This window comes from Copadichromis virginalis, linkage group LG11 (assembly GCF_057382275.1).
Source record: "Copadichromis virginalis isolate Kocher_CV1m ecotype Utaka linkage group LG11, C_Virginalis_male_GT1.1, whole genome shotgun sequence".
Classification (NCBI taxonomy): domain Eukaryota; kingdom Metazoa; phylum Chordata; class Actinopteri; order Cichliformes; family Cichlidae; genus Copadichromis; species Copadichromis virginalis.
In genome coordinates this window covers 15,681,520-15,697,140 of record NC_140628.1, presented here as the reverse complement: position 1 = coordinate 15,697,140, position 15,621 = coordinate 15,681,520, and the positions used below count along the sequence as shown (strand labels likewise).

Sequence of the window (15,621 nt, the reverse complement as noted above, 5' to 3'; positions counted from 1 at the left end):
ATTCTTTCTGTTAGCTTCTGTTGTGTCACCTGAAATGATTGAAGGTAAAACAAGTCAGAAAAAGCTTGCATGCTTTAAAAGCAGAATTAATATCAAATTGTGATTTATCTGATTACAGCAAAAGATTATTTGAATTATACTTGAAGAAAAGTGGATTTGTCCAGCACAATACAGAAAGACTAAACAGAAAAGGGAATTATAAACAGTTGTATCCCATCAACAGAGTGTCTTACCTCTCCAAAGCTGGATGCAGATCTCAGACTTCTGTCCTCCTGTAGATATGCTGCTGTTCCATTATCATGTCAGCTGCTTGATTTTAAACAGACTCACTGATCCTGCACGAGCAGGAACATAACTACAAATCCTCATCGTCCTATCACAGAGTTGTTCATTTTGCACTGCAGCAGTGGTCACAGTGCCTGATTTAGTAAGAGCTTTCATAAATGTTTAACGCTCTACACTTTTCAAGGTCCTGGGTTAATTAAATTGTTATATCTCCACATGATGCTAACTATTTTACTGATATGTATAATTGGAACCAAAACAATCTTTGCTTTGTTAAGTTTAAAAGTACTTTAAGAAGTTTGTAGTGCAGTAAAATGACAGATGTTTACTATGATTACACAAACATTATGTAGGATATAATGCATTTAAATGCATTCTGGGGTCAGCCTCAGAGACAGGCAGAAGTGAGGTGTAAAAGTGAGGTTAAATGTTACATGATATTTGGATGCAAACTATGATGTGATATTTAGAATCCCCATATACCTTTATCATTCCCTAAATGTTTTCAGTACAAGCAAAAGCAGGATCAATTTAAGATTTGTTTTTGTTTTTAAACAACATTTTATGAAAGTCTGACCTTCGTTGGCCTTGAAGGAAAGTTCAGAGGTCTAAAGTAACAAGATATTTAAAATCCCCATATATCATTCTCTATATACCTATATGTTATTAGTACAAACAATATAAGTAAAAAACACAGTTTTAGATAACAATGCTATATACATGCAGAGCTATCAATTCTGTCAGTCGAAGATATTTTAAATCCTTTCGTGCTACTTTCTATATGCTGACAGTATACACCACATTTGTAGGAATCACAGTCTCACAGTTTTTGTCAGTTTTCAACCAATAAATCATGAAGTTGACCTTGAAGATGTTGATGGATGTAAGCCAAATTTTAATGGATTGTTAACAACATAAAATTGTTAGAAAACATCACCTCTTTGGCAGAGATGTTACACATTTTAAACATGTTAAGCACAAAATGAAGCAGTTAAAATAATTCACTTGTTTCATGGTTTGATACAGATCAGAGGCACTGCCGTATATTTATCACCGTGAAGTGGATGAAATAGTGAAGGTTCAGTCTGCAGGCTTAATGACGACCACATTCACTGTGCTGCTTGTCTGAACCATCTTCAGCTGGTTCTTCACTTCCTTCCTGTCTGTGTTCACCTTTGTAAACAGTCAACACTGCAGCATGAGGATATTGTGTTTCATGCTGCTGCCCGTCAGTCTCTAACACGCCTGTCAGTAAGATCTTGTTCCACCAGCGCTGTCTGAAGCTGTGCAAAGAGACACTGGTCAGGCTCTCCCCATCCTGGTAGTCCTCCCTCATCTTCTCTGGGATCAGGTCCTCTGACATCACCTGGAAGACCAAAGAGAGATAATGTTGATGTGTAAAAATGAGCCAATTTAACCCAAACTGCCTGGAATTTAAGCCTCCTCAAACAGGTCTTGTAGTCCAGCTAGACGGCATGTCCCGTCTACCTACAGAGAGCCAAGCTGCCAGATGGAAGCAGTCTTTAAAGTATGTGGTACAAACCGTCTGTGGGCCACTGATGCTCGTGCTGTTGTTGGTCCACCAGCCAACCGTGTACAAAGAGCTGAAGTAAACCAGAGTCTTAAAAACAATGAGCTGTCCACTACAGCCACTGTCTTTGCTTTTCATGCCATTTTTTTGTCTTTGAACTTCTCCATATTCCTGTAAATCCACTGTCACCACTTTCTTTAATCAAGCCCACTTGTCAACCAGTCAACATTTAGCAGAAGCTTATGTTATCCACCTCCACTGACACCCAATCAGGATCTTGACGAACTCAACAGGAGCAAGTCTGGTGTGTGAAAACCCCTTCGACCAGAATCGTGGGACTATAAAAACTGGTTTCAGAGTATGTGTGCAAGAAGGGTTCTCACCTCAGTGAGAGCCTGCAGGGTTTCTTGTTTGGGGTTTAGCCGCTGTAACGCCTCTTCTGTCATCTGTAGGACTCTCTCACTACGCTGAAGCACAAAGGAGGACTGCTGTTGTCGTAGGATTCTCAACAGGAGTCTGTAGGAGGCAGCAAAACAATGTGAGTACTCTTATATCTAATATTATACCCTATATTATCGGTCTATACTTGGTCTTTTTTATGCTTAAATCTTTGACAGCTGGCACAGACATCATCCAAAAGACTGTGGCTGTGGATAATTAAAGGATCCATACAACACTCTGCACCACTTATTGGACAGTCACCTGTTTCAGCTCCACTTCACACCACAATAACTGCATTTATTTGTTACCATCTTACATATTAAGCTCTGTATTGTATTAAATTTAGGTTTTTATTCATTTTTTATTTTTTTCCATTTTCTACTTCACTAATGTTGTTATTTAGTGTAAGTGTCACCTTTTTGACCTATTTTGTGTTGTCATATTGTGTATATTTTATTTAGTAAGAGTTATGTCTTAACTGTTTTGGATACTGTAATCCAGCAACTTGCTCACTGTTAGGATAAGAACTGTATATCTCATTATATTCACACAAGGCCAGGGGGGCACTTGCGGCCCGTATTTTGGCATGAAGAACTATAATGAAATTTGGCCCTAGAAGTTAGTTTTTTTGTTAGGAAGGATTTGTTTGTTGTTGAGTGCAATGTTAAAATAAGTTCTTTAAAAAGCAAATAATGATTTATTATGAAGGCAATATGAGCAGAGAAGACAAACATGCTGAGGGATTGGCCGTGTTAGTTCAGTAGGAGAGTTATTTGTAAAGAAAACAATTTTCACTAGCAGTCAAAAACTAATGTGAACACTTATGTCTGCATTTTTATTTTGTTAAATACGAACAAAATTATAGCAGAAGTGCTGCCACGTGTCTGGCCAGAAAGACAGTACTAATTTGTTTATGTGGTAGTTCAATGAAAGGCTTCAGTTAGTTTAGAATGAGGGGAAAAAAAATGCATTCACATTTGCAGTTTTGTCTTGTTACACAATATTTGAAATAAAAAACAAACAAATGGTAAATGGACTGATTCTTATATAGCGCTTTTCTACTCTCCCGGAGTACTCAAAGCGCTGTATATTCACCCATTCGCACCCCACTCATACAAGCACTTCTCAACACAAGTGCAAACTAAACTACATTCACACATGTTCATACTCCGATGAACGCATCGAGGGCAACTTGGGGTTAGTATCTTGCCCAAGGATATTTGGCATGCAGACTGGGGAAGCCAAGAATCGAACTACTAACCTTCAGTACCTAATCTGCTCTACCACCTGAGCCACAGCCACCCCATAAACATTGTGACACATTGTGGGTGTTTTCTTATTTGTTTTTTGTACTACTTGAACACTAAAGTGGTCCTGCAACGCACAGGTTCTCAATGGGGTTCAGATCAGGTGAACAAGGAGGCCATGTCATTAGTTTTTCTTCTTTTATACCCTTTCTTGCCAGCCACGCTGTGGAGTACTTGGACGCGTGTGATGGAGCATTGTCCTGCATGGAAATCATGTTTTTCTTGAAGGATGCAGACTTCTTCCTGTACCACTGCTTGAAGAAGGTGTCTTCCAGTAACTGGCAGTAGGACTGGGAGTTGAGCTTGACTCCATCCTCAACCCGAAAAGGCCCCACAAGCTCATCTTTGATGATACCAGCCCAAACCAGTACTCCACTTCCACCTTGCTGGCGTCTGAGTCGGACTGGAGCTCTCTGCCCTTTACCAATCCAGCCACGGGCCCATCCATCTGGCCCATCAAGACTCACTCTCATTTCATCAGTCCATAAAACCTTAGAAAAACCAGTCTTGAGATATTTCTTGGCCCAGTCTTGACGTTTCAGCTTGTGTGTCTTGTTCAGTGGTGGTCGTCTTTCAGCCTTTCTTACCTTGGCCATGTCTCTGAGTATTGCACACCTTGTGCTTTTGGGCACTCCAGTGATGTTGCAGCTCTGAAATATGGCCAAACTGGTGGCAAGTGGCATCTTGGCAGCTGCACACTTGACTTTTCTCAGTTATTTTGCGCCTTGGTTTTTCCACATGCTTCTTGCGACCCTGTTGACTATTTTGAATGAAACGCTTGATTGTTCGATGATCACGCTTCAGAAGCTTTGCAATTTTGAGACTGCTGCATCCCTCTGCAAGATATCTCACTATTTTTGACTTTTCTGAGCCTGTCAAGTCCTTCTTTTGACCCATTTTGCCAAAGGAAACGACGTTGCCTAATAATTATGCACACCTGATATAGGGTGTTGATGTCATTAGACCACACCCCTTCTCATTACAGAGTTGCACATCACCTAATATGCTTAATTGGTAGTAGGCTTTCCAGCCTATACAGCTTGGAGTAAGACAACATGCATGAAGAGGATGATGTGGACAAAATACTCATTTGCCTAATAATTCTGCACTCCCTGTAAATACAGGGGTCACAGTCACATGTTGTACCTTGTCCTGATGAAACAAGTGCAAGCTTTGAGCCAGACTCTGTCCTCGCTGAGTTCTGCGGTCTCCTCCTGATGCCCCTCTCTGTCCTCCTGCTCATCTGTTGATTTGCAGCTCTCAGAGGAGGAGGATTCTTTGAAAAACACAAATACAGCAAAGGGAAAATGTTATATCTTTGATTACCTGCTGTAAAAAATTACAACAGAGTTCATTTACCATAGCAATACACTTGAAGAAGGAAGTTAAAGAAACACTACCTGTGGTTCTGTTTCTGTCCAGCAGTTGCAAACACATCTGTCCCAGGCTGAACCAGTGCCAGGGGTTAAAGGGCAGCAGGCTACACAGCTGCTGCAGAGACGACATCTTTGATCCTACAGCTCCAAACTGCTCATAGATGCTGACCTTGGAGAAAAAGTAAACATTAGATTTGTACAGAATGATTGGGACTGTGAGCAAGAAAAGGGTGAAAAGGCCGTCTGTGTTAGGAATACTGGGAGCAACACAGTGGAACTGATTCTTCAATATTTAAGTTACTCATTTGTAATGATTTCTAAAAAGTATCAATAATAAAATGAAAAAAGCAGTATTAATCACTTCCGAACATTTATTTTTTCCCGTGGGTAGCACTGTTGTCTCAGAGCATGAAGGTCGTGGGTTCGAATCCATCATCTGGTTGGGGCCTTTGTGTTCACATGTTCTGCCCGTGTCAGGGTTGGTTCTCTCTCAAGTAGTGGAAACTAAACTAGTGAATCTAAATCATTGGTGTGTGTGTGTGTGTGTGTGTGTGTGTGTGTGTGTGTGTGTGTGTGTGTGTGTGTGTGTGTGTGTGTGTGTGTGTGTGTGTGTGTGTGTGTGTGTGTGTGTTTTTCAAGCTGACCTTGAGCAGCAGGAGGCTGGTTAGGTGACAGGTGTTGGAGGCGTCTTTGCTCTGTAGAGAGATCACGTACATATTACTATCAGGTCCGGATTAGAGTTAAACCAGTTCACACTAAATCTGGTCCGTAGGCTTTTAGCCTCTGAGGACAAACTCTGGGTGCGTTCCAATAGTCCATTTTGCTTATTAAGGTCCTAAGTGAGAAAAGTGACTCTTCAATCCTTCCTTTATTGCTTCCTTAGGATCCACTGGAACATCCTTTACGAAGGGGAGAAGATGGCATACCATAATTCAGAGCGGCAGACCATCCGACTGTTAATGAAAACAATCGACATTATAAACAAAGTGGTGCAGATCATGGAAATGTTAATTATAACTGTATTTTATACTTCATGAAGAAACAACTCATCAAGAAGTAGTTTTTAATCCAGCTGTGTGATGTTCAGAGTTCAGCTGTGACTTTTGTTAACTCAAAAGACACGACGTCGTACTCTCATTCACAGCGCTTTATCCGTTCCGCCATTTTTCATACTGAACACAACAACAACACTTCGCGGGCAACCGTACTCTCGCGATAAAACAGAAAATAACAAGTTAACAATCTCCCTCTTTCTTAAAAAAAAATAAAATAAAAGTATAAACACACCCCTGTAAACATTTGTATACATATATGTATATATTTATATATAAAAAAAACATTTCAAAAGTGCTTTGCTTTACTTAAAGCATACTATCATTGCACACAATAAACAATGGTACATTTGAATGCAAAGACAACTTTGTAGACAAAGGATTACAGTATCCAGAGTCCTTCATCTAGCGCCTTTAGAAGGGTTAAAGGTGAAACTCCCTTTTTTGTCAGACAATCAGCAAGTTGAGATTTTGAATCTGACCAACAAACCTGTCTGATTTTCTTGGCTTGTATGAGCTCTTTAATGCTGCTCATTTCTAGCCTCAGTCTTTTCTCTGTAACCTGCTTAGTAGACTTGAGTGCGTCAAACAAGGAATGATTATCAGTTACACAGATCAAAGGAAGAGCATTTAGACCAGTGTTACCAGTTGTAAGCTCAGAAAAAAAGTGTTGCCAGGAAGACAGCACTGTCTATTCCATCTGACATGGCAAGAGTTTCTCCTGCCAGTGTCCTTCTGACTACGCGCCTGATTTTTTTAGACTGCCAGAAGAGAGGACAAAACTTTCCTCCTTTACCCATAAGGACGATTAATGCCCCTCCTTGAGTACCGCCATCAGGAAGGTTTCCAAATGAAGCATCACTGAAAACAACCAATGCCAGATCCTCACTGTTACCCAAGTGCTGAAACTTAAGAGTCACTTTCTCTGCCTTAAGTTTACGGATAACTTTGTTCACTTCATGAATAGACTGTACAGTTGCATCTTTGATATTAGATCCAAGGCTACATGTGTCAAACATAACATCAGGCCTTGTTTGTTTGGCAACCCACAAAATCTGTCCTATTTTTGACCTGAGTTGCTCACGTTCTGTTTCACTTAAGGAAGCCTCCCTCTGTACAGCCCGTGCTGCTTGTAACTGAACCGGTTGTAGGTTGTCAATGTAAAGTTGTTGATGCACCTCTATTACATCATTAACTGTACAAATGTCCATACCAACATAAGAAAAGCTGTCATGTTCTTCACGGCCCACAAGGAAGGTAGATTTCAGTACAGGAATGATATGAGTTGCAAAGTGACTTGAACCAGCCCAAAGGAAATCATCAACGTGACATGCAAGCACTCCTGTAACCTCAGATTGTTCATTCTGCCAATAGAACACTGCAGGATCAACCTGTGATATTTTACCACCAGTTTTAAGCATAATGTCTTTGACCTTATTGTACCAATAAAGTGAAGCATCTGCAAGTCCATAAACACACTTTTTCAGTTTCCATAGAACATTGTCCTTGCCAGCTTCAGGTGGGGGACGAAGATAGATGTCTCTTGACAGTTCCATTCCCTGCAAGAAGGCAGATTTAATGTCCATTGAATTTACTCTCCACTTGTTTTGACATATCACAGCTAGCACCAGTCTGAGGGACTTAGACGCACATGTTGGAGAGTCTTTCTGTAGTTCTTTAGTATTTACCTCTTCAAACCCCCGTGCCACAAGTCGAGCCTTTGGGACAACACCATTAGTAGTTTCTTTGAGTGTACAGACCCATCTAGTAGACACACATTTTTGACCCAGGTCTTTCACTTCATCAAACACACCATTACTTTGCCAGCTCTCAATCTCCTGCTGCTTAGCAGAATCAAAGGAAATATCTTTTGTTATGAGTACATCTGCATCTCTGTTTTCAGCTTCAGTGCAAAGACCATCAACAAGTGACATGTCTACAGCTTTCTTTTCACCTTCACTACCATCATGCTCAAGATATTGCACATTGTACCAGTTTTTGTATTGCCCTTTTGCTTTTCCCGCTCTGCCTAGCACTCTGGCTGTGTGTTGAACACCGTTGTCTCTGTTGGTAAAAGCAATCAGCTGTCCTGATCTTAACTTTACATTTGCAGAGACATGATCAGTGGGTGTAGAGGGCTCATTTGCAGTTTGTGTGACAGACATGTTTTCTGTAGTGTTAGTTTCTCTGTCAATAGTGATGTCTTCTTCCTCACTAATACTCTGTTCACCATCGGGTGTGTCAGTGTCATCATTTTCAACTGTGTCTTTGTTGTCATTATCAGTAGTACTGTGTGGTATTTGTTTATCTCCAGTCTGTGAATCCACTTTAGTCAATCTTGACTGGTGTACTCTTACAAGAGTCCCCCCATGTCTTACAAATACAACAGTTCCATCCTGCCCAATAACTACACCTGGACCCTTCCACTCTGTACAGTCGACTCGTTTGTAGTATACTTTATCTCCTGCCTCATATTTGTCATCTGTAGGCCTAAGTTGTTTGCGTAGTGCTCTCCTGATCCTTTCTGAACACTCTGCCTCAGTAAATGCTTTCCTGGAAGCATGTAATGCTGAGATATGTTCAGCTACTCTTGCACTTACAGTTGTGCCCTCTAAGGCAGGTGGCTTATCCATCAACACAGAAGGAAGGTTGGGGTTTTGGCCAAACACAAGTTGATGTGGACTATAACCATGTACATTAAGCATACTGTTTTTGGCCATAAGGGCCCAGTCTAGCGCAGTGTGCCAGTCACATCCTCGTTCCTTTTTTACCTTCAGGAGGATTTCTGTAAGTGTCATGTTATGTCTCTCCAGTAGTCCGTTGCTCCAGGGACTATACCCCGCCGTTGTTTTTACCTCAATGTTGAAGTTTTCAGCCATGTCCCGAATGTCTGTGTTGTTGAACTCTCCGCCGTTGTCTGTGTAGAGCCGTCTGGGGGCACCGTGAATGCTTATCCAGGTGTGAATGAAGGAGTTGACAATCTCTGCAGCTTTCTTTGTCTTTACGATGCTGGCGGCACTGAAGCGTGTGAAGTGGTCGATGATGTGAAGGTACCACACATTGGGCTCCAGCTCATGTAGATCCATCGCTACTGTCTCATTATACTCAGAAGCCAGGGGTAGACCAACAGCAGGTCTCGGCTTGGTTTTGCAATATTTCTGACAAATGTCACAGTCACGAACTATCTCTTGTAGAATAACTGCACATTGTTTATCTGTATTGCCAGAGCTTTGGATGAGCCTCAATAACCTCTCTGCAGATGCATGACCAAACTGCTTATGAAGTTTCACAAGGACTTTCTGTTTCTCTTTTGTAGACATTTCAGCAGTTACCATGAGAACTTCATTTTCATTGCAGCTTTCTGTAGTATTTTCATCTCTAATGTCCACACAATAGTGTCCCGAACTAGTGAGCTCTAGGGGAACAGGCTGCTTGAACATGACAACACTGTCATTCTCCATGTCTAGAACAGTCCCTGCTTTCTTGAGAGACGTTTTGCTCAGTAGTAGTGGAATGTCAACAGGAACTACTTCACTTTCAATGTCACATTTTGTTTGTCCAATTTTGGCTGGAAGTTTCACTTTTCTGCTGGAATACACTACAATACCATCCCCAAAGCGAAATGGTCTGGAGCTGGGGGTTTCTGATTGCAACAGCTTGTTTACTTGGCCTTGGCTGAGGTCACGCATGTAACTATCTAGCCACTTCTGACCACAAACTGTACGTGTACATGCAGTATCAATAATGGCTGACCCCAGTGCCTCAGTCAGGAAGATTTCAGAGTCTGTCATTGAGGCTTTAGTGTACAAAGTAATGTTACACTCCTCCACTTTCCCATCTTCAGTTAGCTTTACTTGGTCACCATTACGATGAGGACAGTCTTTCGCCCAGTGGTAAGTGCTCTGACAAATAGCACATCTTGTTCGCTTGCCAAACTTGTCAAGTGGGTTGGTACCTTGTAGTGGTTGTCGCTGTCCACTCCGCGACGAAGTACCGTTGTTTCGTTTGTATTTGGGACCTTTTTGTTCCGTAAGGAAAACTGCTTCTTGGTTCAGTTGAATTCCGCTGAAAACTCCGGTTACTTTCCCTCCGAAAATCCGTTTCAGTGCAGACTTCATAGACGCAAACGTTAAGTCCGTGCACGCTGTCAGTGCAAGCTGTCGACTTTTCTCATCAAGACAAGCTGTATCTAGAAGCTTAAATGCTAGCACAGCGTCAGGCAGCGTCATGTTGTACTTTTTCATCCGGTTATAACGCTGTTCAAAGTCTATAATGTAGTCTGGCATGGACACGCTGTGGTTCTTTGCAATGGAGTCAAAACACGAGTAGGCTTCATAAGCGCGGTCTTTCTCTTCTCTCTGAAACACCGCATCAAGTTTTGCAAGTAGTATTTCCATACCATCATCTTTGTCCAAATCTTCCGCGGGTATCTCCATGGCCGTTTCTCTGGCTCTTCCCTCGAGCCCCAGCGCCACCGCGAGTGCCTGTTTCTTTTTATCCAGCTCCATAACTCGTCTCCAGATATTGACTTCATTCTTCCAGCATTCGTATGGCCTGGCTTCATCAAGCTTTGGTGGTACTTTGTAATTGGAAACCATCCTCTGCTACCAATGTTAACTCAAAAGACACGACGTCGTACTCTCATTCACAGCGCTTTATCCGTTCCGCCATTTTTCATACTGAACACAACAACAACACTTCGCGGGCAACCGTACTCTCGCAATAAAACAGAAAATAACAAGTTAACAACTTTAACAGGTTGCTGTTAAAATGTAAAACTATATCAGCAGATTATGGCATGAAGGACATGGATTTATGTAAGCTCTGTAAAGATTATGAGCTCGTCCTTTGCTGTATTGAAGACTTTCGGATTGTCTTAAATTTATTTTTACTTCAGGTCAGCTGGTATAAGGGAGGGATGGAATTTTATTGCAGTCACAGAAATCCTAAAAAGGGAAAAAGAAGTATGATCCACTGGATCACAGCTGGTTAATATAAGCCAAAAAGATGGGTTTAATTTTATAGGCTATGGGACAGTTTTACTAAGTGGAGCGAATTATTGTGATGCCGCAATTGCAGGGTGACCTACTCACAATGAACTATAATTTATTTACAAAGATGCAGTGAGTTCACTTCAGTAAAAAACAGCATTCTGCCAAAAGCAGCAGAGATTAGTCTCTTTATAATATTACAAACTGTTCCACCATATAAACCTGAAATGTGAGTGGAACAGCTGACGTGTACAATGTGCAGAGAAACAAAAAAAAAATTGTCCATCCCAGTTGCTGTGTGACTGTACCACGTGTGTAGATGCACCTTTAAAATGTCAAAAGAAGGCCTAGTGGTGCTGCATGACGTTAATAAATCTGGCCCTAAATGTTCCTTCTTTATAATTTCCAAAGAGATATTTCTCACAGGCTGCTATCATTTAAATGACAAGCACAGTGAGGTTAAAACACATTGTGGTGAAATAAGATTCTGTATTCTGTAGTCCATCTGCACGAGTTAGTTTCAACATTCGTCATCCGACTGGTGTAAGGTTGTTCCAATTCTCATCGCACAGCTCTTCTCTTTTCCTAAATGCTTTTCAGTGATCCTACCCACTTTTCTTTGACCTCAATGATGTTTTCATCCAAAAAGAGGAAAAGAGGTTAGAAAAAGGAGATAGGAGGGACTTTTGGAACACACCCTTAGTGTTCAGAGTTTATAGTGCAGACAGGGTCACTGTTAAGGAAGACAGATTTTTAAAAAGCGGATAAAAAGTCACAGGAAGGTCACATGATAGCTGACAGTATTCACTCTGACTGTTCCTCATGGAAAACCCAGTCAGGTAAAGAATTACCAGTAACTGGGCCAACTCCAGCGCTCTGTCTCTCTGTCCCAGTCTGGTGCAGCATCGGGCCATCCCCTCCACGACATCTCGTCTAATGGTCAGGTTGTTGTCAGCGATCCACTGCAGGCAGCTGCTGTATGCCTCCAAGGCTTTCTGACCCACACACACCAAACAAAAAGAAACCAAACAAAACTTCTAAAACGTTACAAACGCTAAGGTGGAAAAGTGAGAGTGGCAGCAACAACAACAGGAAGAGTCAAACCCAGAGTGTGATTTGGTCCAACGCTTAAACAGCTTCTGTAGGTTTTATTTTTTCACTGAAACAGAAGTTTCTTGTCAATATTTTATGAAATCTTTTCCATGCTGTCTGGAAATGTTGCTGCTGTGTAAACCACTGCTGACTACATCTGTGCTCTTTGGCTGTGTGAAATGGGACTATAAAAATTGCTCTTTTCTGAGGTGACTTATTAGGCTGGAAATATGAAAATGATCTAACTAGTCTTGTTTGTTCATAACTTTACAACAGTCTTACAGAAATATTCAAATACTGATGCTGTTGATAAAGCAACAAAGTGATGGTCATGAATGGACTTTTTTTTTTATTTGCCTGTTAGTTTGCATCAGCTGTACAGGAGGTTTATCAGCTATACAAATACCTGCTACAATAGACCTCCATGTCCCAGTGAAACTTTCCGAGGAAGTGTTTGATGTAAGAGAGCACAGACTAAATTGAATGAGTGACAGTACCTGATAGTTTCCTTGTCTCACAGCCAGGTCACCTCTGAACTTGTAGACTTTCTGCTTCTCCAGAGAATCTTCAGCATCCAGAGCAGCACTGTCACAAAACCACTGCAGAGAGGAACAACTTTACTACACAGCATGAGGTTGTTAGAGGATGCTGCTCAGTCAGTCACTGCCAGAGAAGTACATGTCTCCACTTTTGCCCTGATGCAGCAGCTACTCAGCTTCATCTATGCTTAAACGTCAGCATAATAATAATGCAATTTAACTTACAGCGAGCAGCACAAATATCAAAGAGGAGCAATATTGAAATCTTGCACTTAATTCAGAGATGGGATATCCGATTTGTCTGCTTGTTTCTCTCCATGTAAACGAAACATGTGACAGACTCAGCCAAGTGCAATAACATGGGAGACGTCTGGCCTCTAGAAATGCCACAGGGTACTTATTTGGGCACTTATTTAGAAGCATGAACTTCATTTCCTTTAATTTGTGTGTTTAAAACTGAGTGTCTGTAATCACCAGCCTAATTTGACACAAACGCTTAAAATGACGAACCATAGTTACAGTTATTCTCCTGTATGAGCTACATGTCAGATCGTAAACGTTACAATTCGCACTTTAGTCTTTTAGCTCCGTGTTTGTTCTGTACATAACGCTCTGTGTTCGTGTTCACCACGAAGGACAATCTAAACAACCTTCATGTCTATCTTCATGTAGTAACGTCTCTGTGTAAGACTCTCACCTCTGGCTCACACAGTTTGGCGCTGTAAGAAGACAGAGACGCACACACTCGGTCTCTGACCTCCGAAAACACCGAGTCGTCAAACGTGCTCCCTAATATCTCCATCTGGAGCTAAATACATACAATTTACTCCACAAATACAGGCTGCCCATACAGCAACTACTGTGCGCTTGGTTAAACAGCCCGACGAATTCATTTCCGGACAGAAAGGTTCCGGCTGATGACGCAGTAACCACTCAGCTCCCTGGATATAAAGAAGAATTCATATCGTGGTGTCAAACATGCGGCTCAGACAAAAGCTGTAAAATGTAAAAGTGAGTCTCCATTGTGTCCTCCCATCTAAACAGTTGACCACTTTTGATAAGTGTTTGCCTCTGTGCTCAAATTGCATATTCATCCAATGAAATTAAGGCAAAAATACACTGATGATGCTGCATCATTTTACAATGTACAAGACATATGTGGAATTATGCAGTTTATTTAAAGGAGGAAATTTGACACCGATGCAATCACTGAATATCTGTAAACCTGACAGAAATGTTACACCACACTGGCGGCTGGCAGCGCTACCCCTCAGCCTCCAAGTTGATGCACCTATGGCATCAATTTTAAAAAGCCTATGTCACCTCATTCTTGAGTTAGTCACAAAGTTAAGTCTCCACACCACCCACCACGCGACGTGATGACGTGCTGACGTGCTGAGGGTATTTGACAAATGAATCTACTTATGCTACAGACTGCTGTTCTTGTCTTGTCTGGAGCCCACTGATTAAAAAATACACACTGATCGTTGACCCAGATCCAGAAGCTGAAGCCACAGGTGTAGTGAGGACCCAGCCAGACAAAGGGAGTGTCAGCCTTCTGAGCCTCCAACTAAACCCAGCCCTGAGTCTCTTCATCAAGGATGGAAACCAGATCCATGTGTTCCTCTCTGCAGTGGTACAGGGCGTCTTTCCATGTCATGTTAGGTTGAAGGGCTCTGAAAGGAAAAACATCAAAAACATGAAACTCAGTTCCACTTTCACTGAGCTGTGTACTTTATCATTATCCTTCACACCTCCTTTCCACAGTGACAGAGCTAAGACTGAAAATAAGTGTCAAAAAAGGGAAAAGACTGAAATTGAGAGGAAAAATTCTTAATATTGTGGTAAGAAAACCCACTGGTACTTAAAAGACAATGTTATAGTTAAATACATCAAAGTTGAACTTATTTAAAGTTCAATTCTGTCTGATCCAAATGTATTTAATGTGAACCAATCAAAGTAGTTACCAGTTTTATAAGCAGGTTTGGATTCTTAGTGAAACATTGCTCCTTCATGCTATTATGTGAGTTATTGGGTGACATGGGTGAAGGTGGGAGTGGGGGCTGAGACACCTGGGGAGGGATTTAGAAACTGCTATATAGGTGGCTAAGAGTTCACCAGCCAAGAATAACAAGAATAAAAAAACATCACACCTGAACTTTTTTTTAAATCCTTTATTTTAATGAAATATTATATTCCCTTTGTACCATTTTCCTCTGTGGTCCCTGAACTCCACAGCACTCAACCAGCTGTGAGACATGAAATGTGTGCAATTTTAATTTAAAATGCCAGCTGTTATTGAGCTTCACTCTTGATAGGTTGATTTAGAAAAGTTTATATTTCATACTTGCTTGAGGACAGAACCCGATTCATTTTTGCTTTAAATAATGCTTCATGAAACGTGAGGTCCGGACTAAATGGCAATGCTTTGGCTGCTGAGACTAGGCAACAGTAACTCAAATATCCACTCGTTAGAACCAAGGCATGCAGAAAAGTATCTCTGAACACAAAACATGAACACAATTTCTTGACAAAGGCAAATTAGACATAAAACTCTGGGAATGCTTTGCCTACTGAACAGCCTCACTCTGAACAGGAGAAATGTATATTCCATCTGCTGATCTTGTTGATCTGTTTATTTTCATATTTTTGTGTTCCAGGTGCTGTATGTTTGGTTTTCCTTATATTTTTCTATTTGTGCTCAATGCTTTTATTATGTAGTCCCGTATTTTCCCCCTTGTTCTTTTTTTTCTCCATCCTGTCCACTTAGACAATTGTCATACTACACATATAATGTAACAAGTGAAATAACACAAAAAGAAACAGATAAATAAACAGAACAAAAAACACATGAACAAGAAGAGCCTGTAGAGAATTTATAGAGAACAAGTTATAAAAGCAAAATGTGTTGAGCCCAACAGTGCTTTCAGATTACAAGTGTGCCTGCAAAAGCTACAAAACAGGACAGGATTTTAAGTAAATAAAATAAATAAAACCAGCAACAACA

General features: G+C 41.0%; 1 protein-coding gene across 1 annotated transcript; it reads right to left on the bottom strand.

Annotated features, from left to right (window-relative positions):
* Positions 1–1,155: 1,155 nt before the first annotated feature.
* On the bottom strand, positions 1,156–14,265 carry lg11h8orf76 (linkage group 11 C8orf76 homolog). The gene is made up of 8 exons (XM_085473327.1): positions 13,312–14,265; positions 12,573–12,674; positions 11,835–11,978; positions 5,585–5,635; positions 4,965–5,109; positions 4,711–4,840; positions 2,200–2,332; positions 1,156–1,651 (listed from the first exon to the last, which is right to left on the bottom strand). The coding sequence occupies exons 1-8, from the start codon at positions 13,414–13,416 to the stop codon at positions 1,379–1,381; spliced, it is 1,083 nt and encodes a 360-aa protein (XP_085329453.1). The 5' UTR covers positions 13,417–14,265; the 3' UTR covers positions 1,156–1,378.
* Between the last annotated feature and the right edge of the window lie 1,356 nt (positions 14,266–15,621).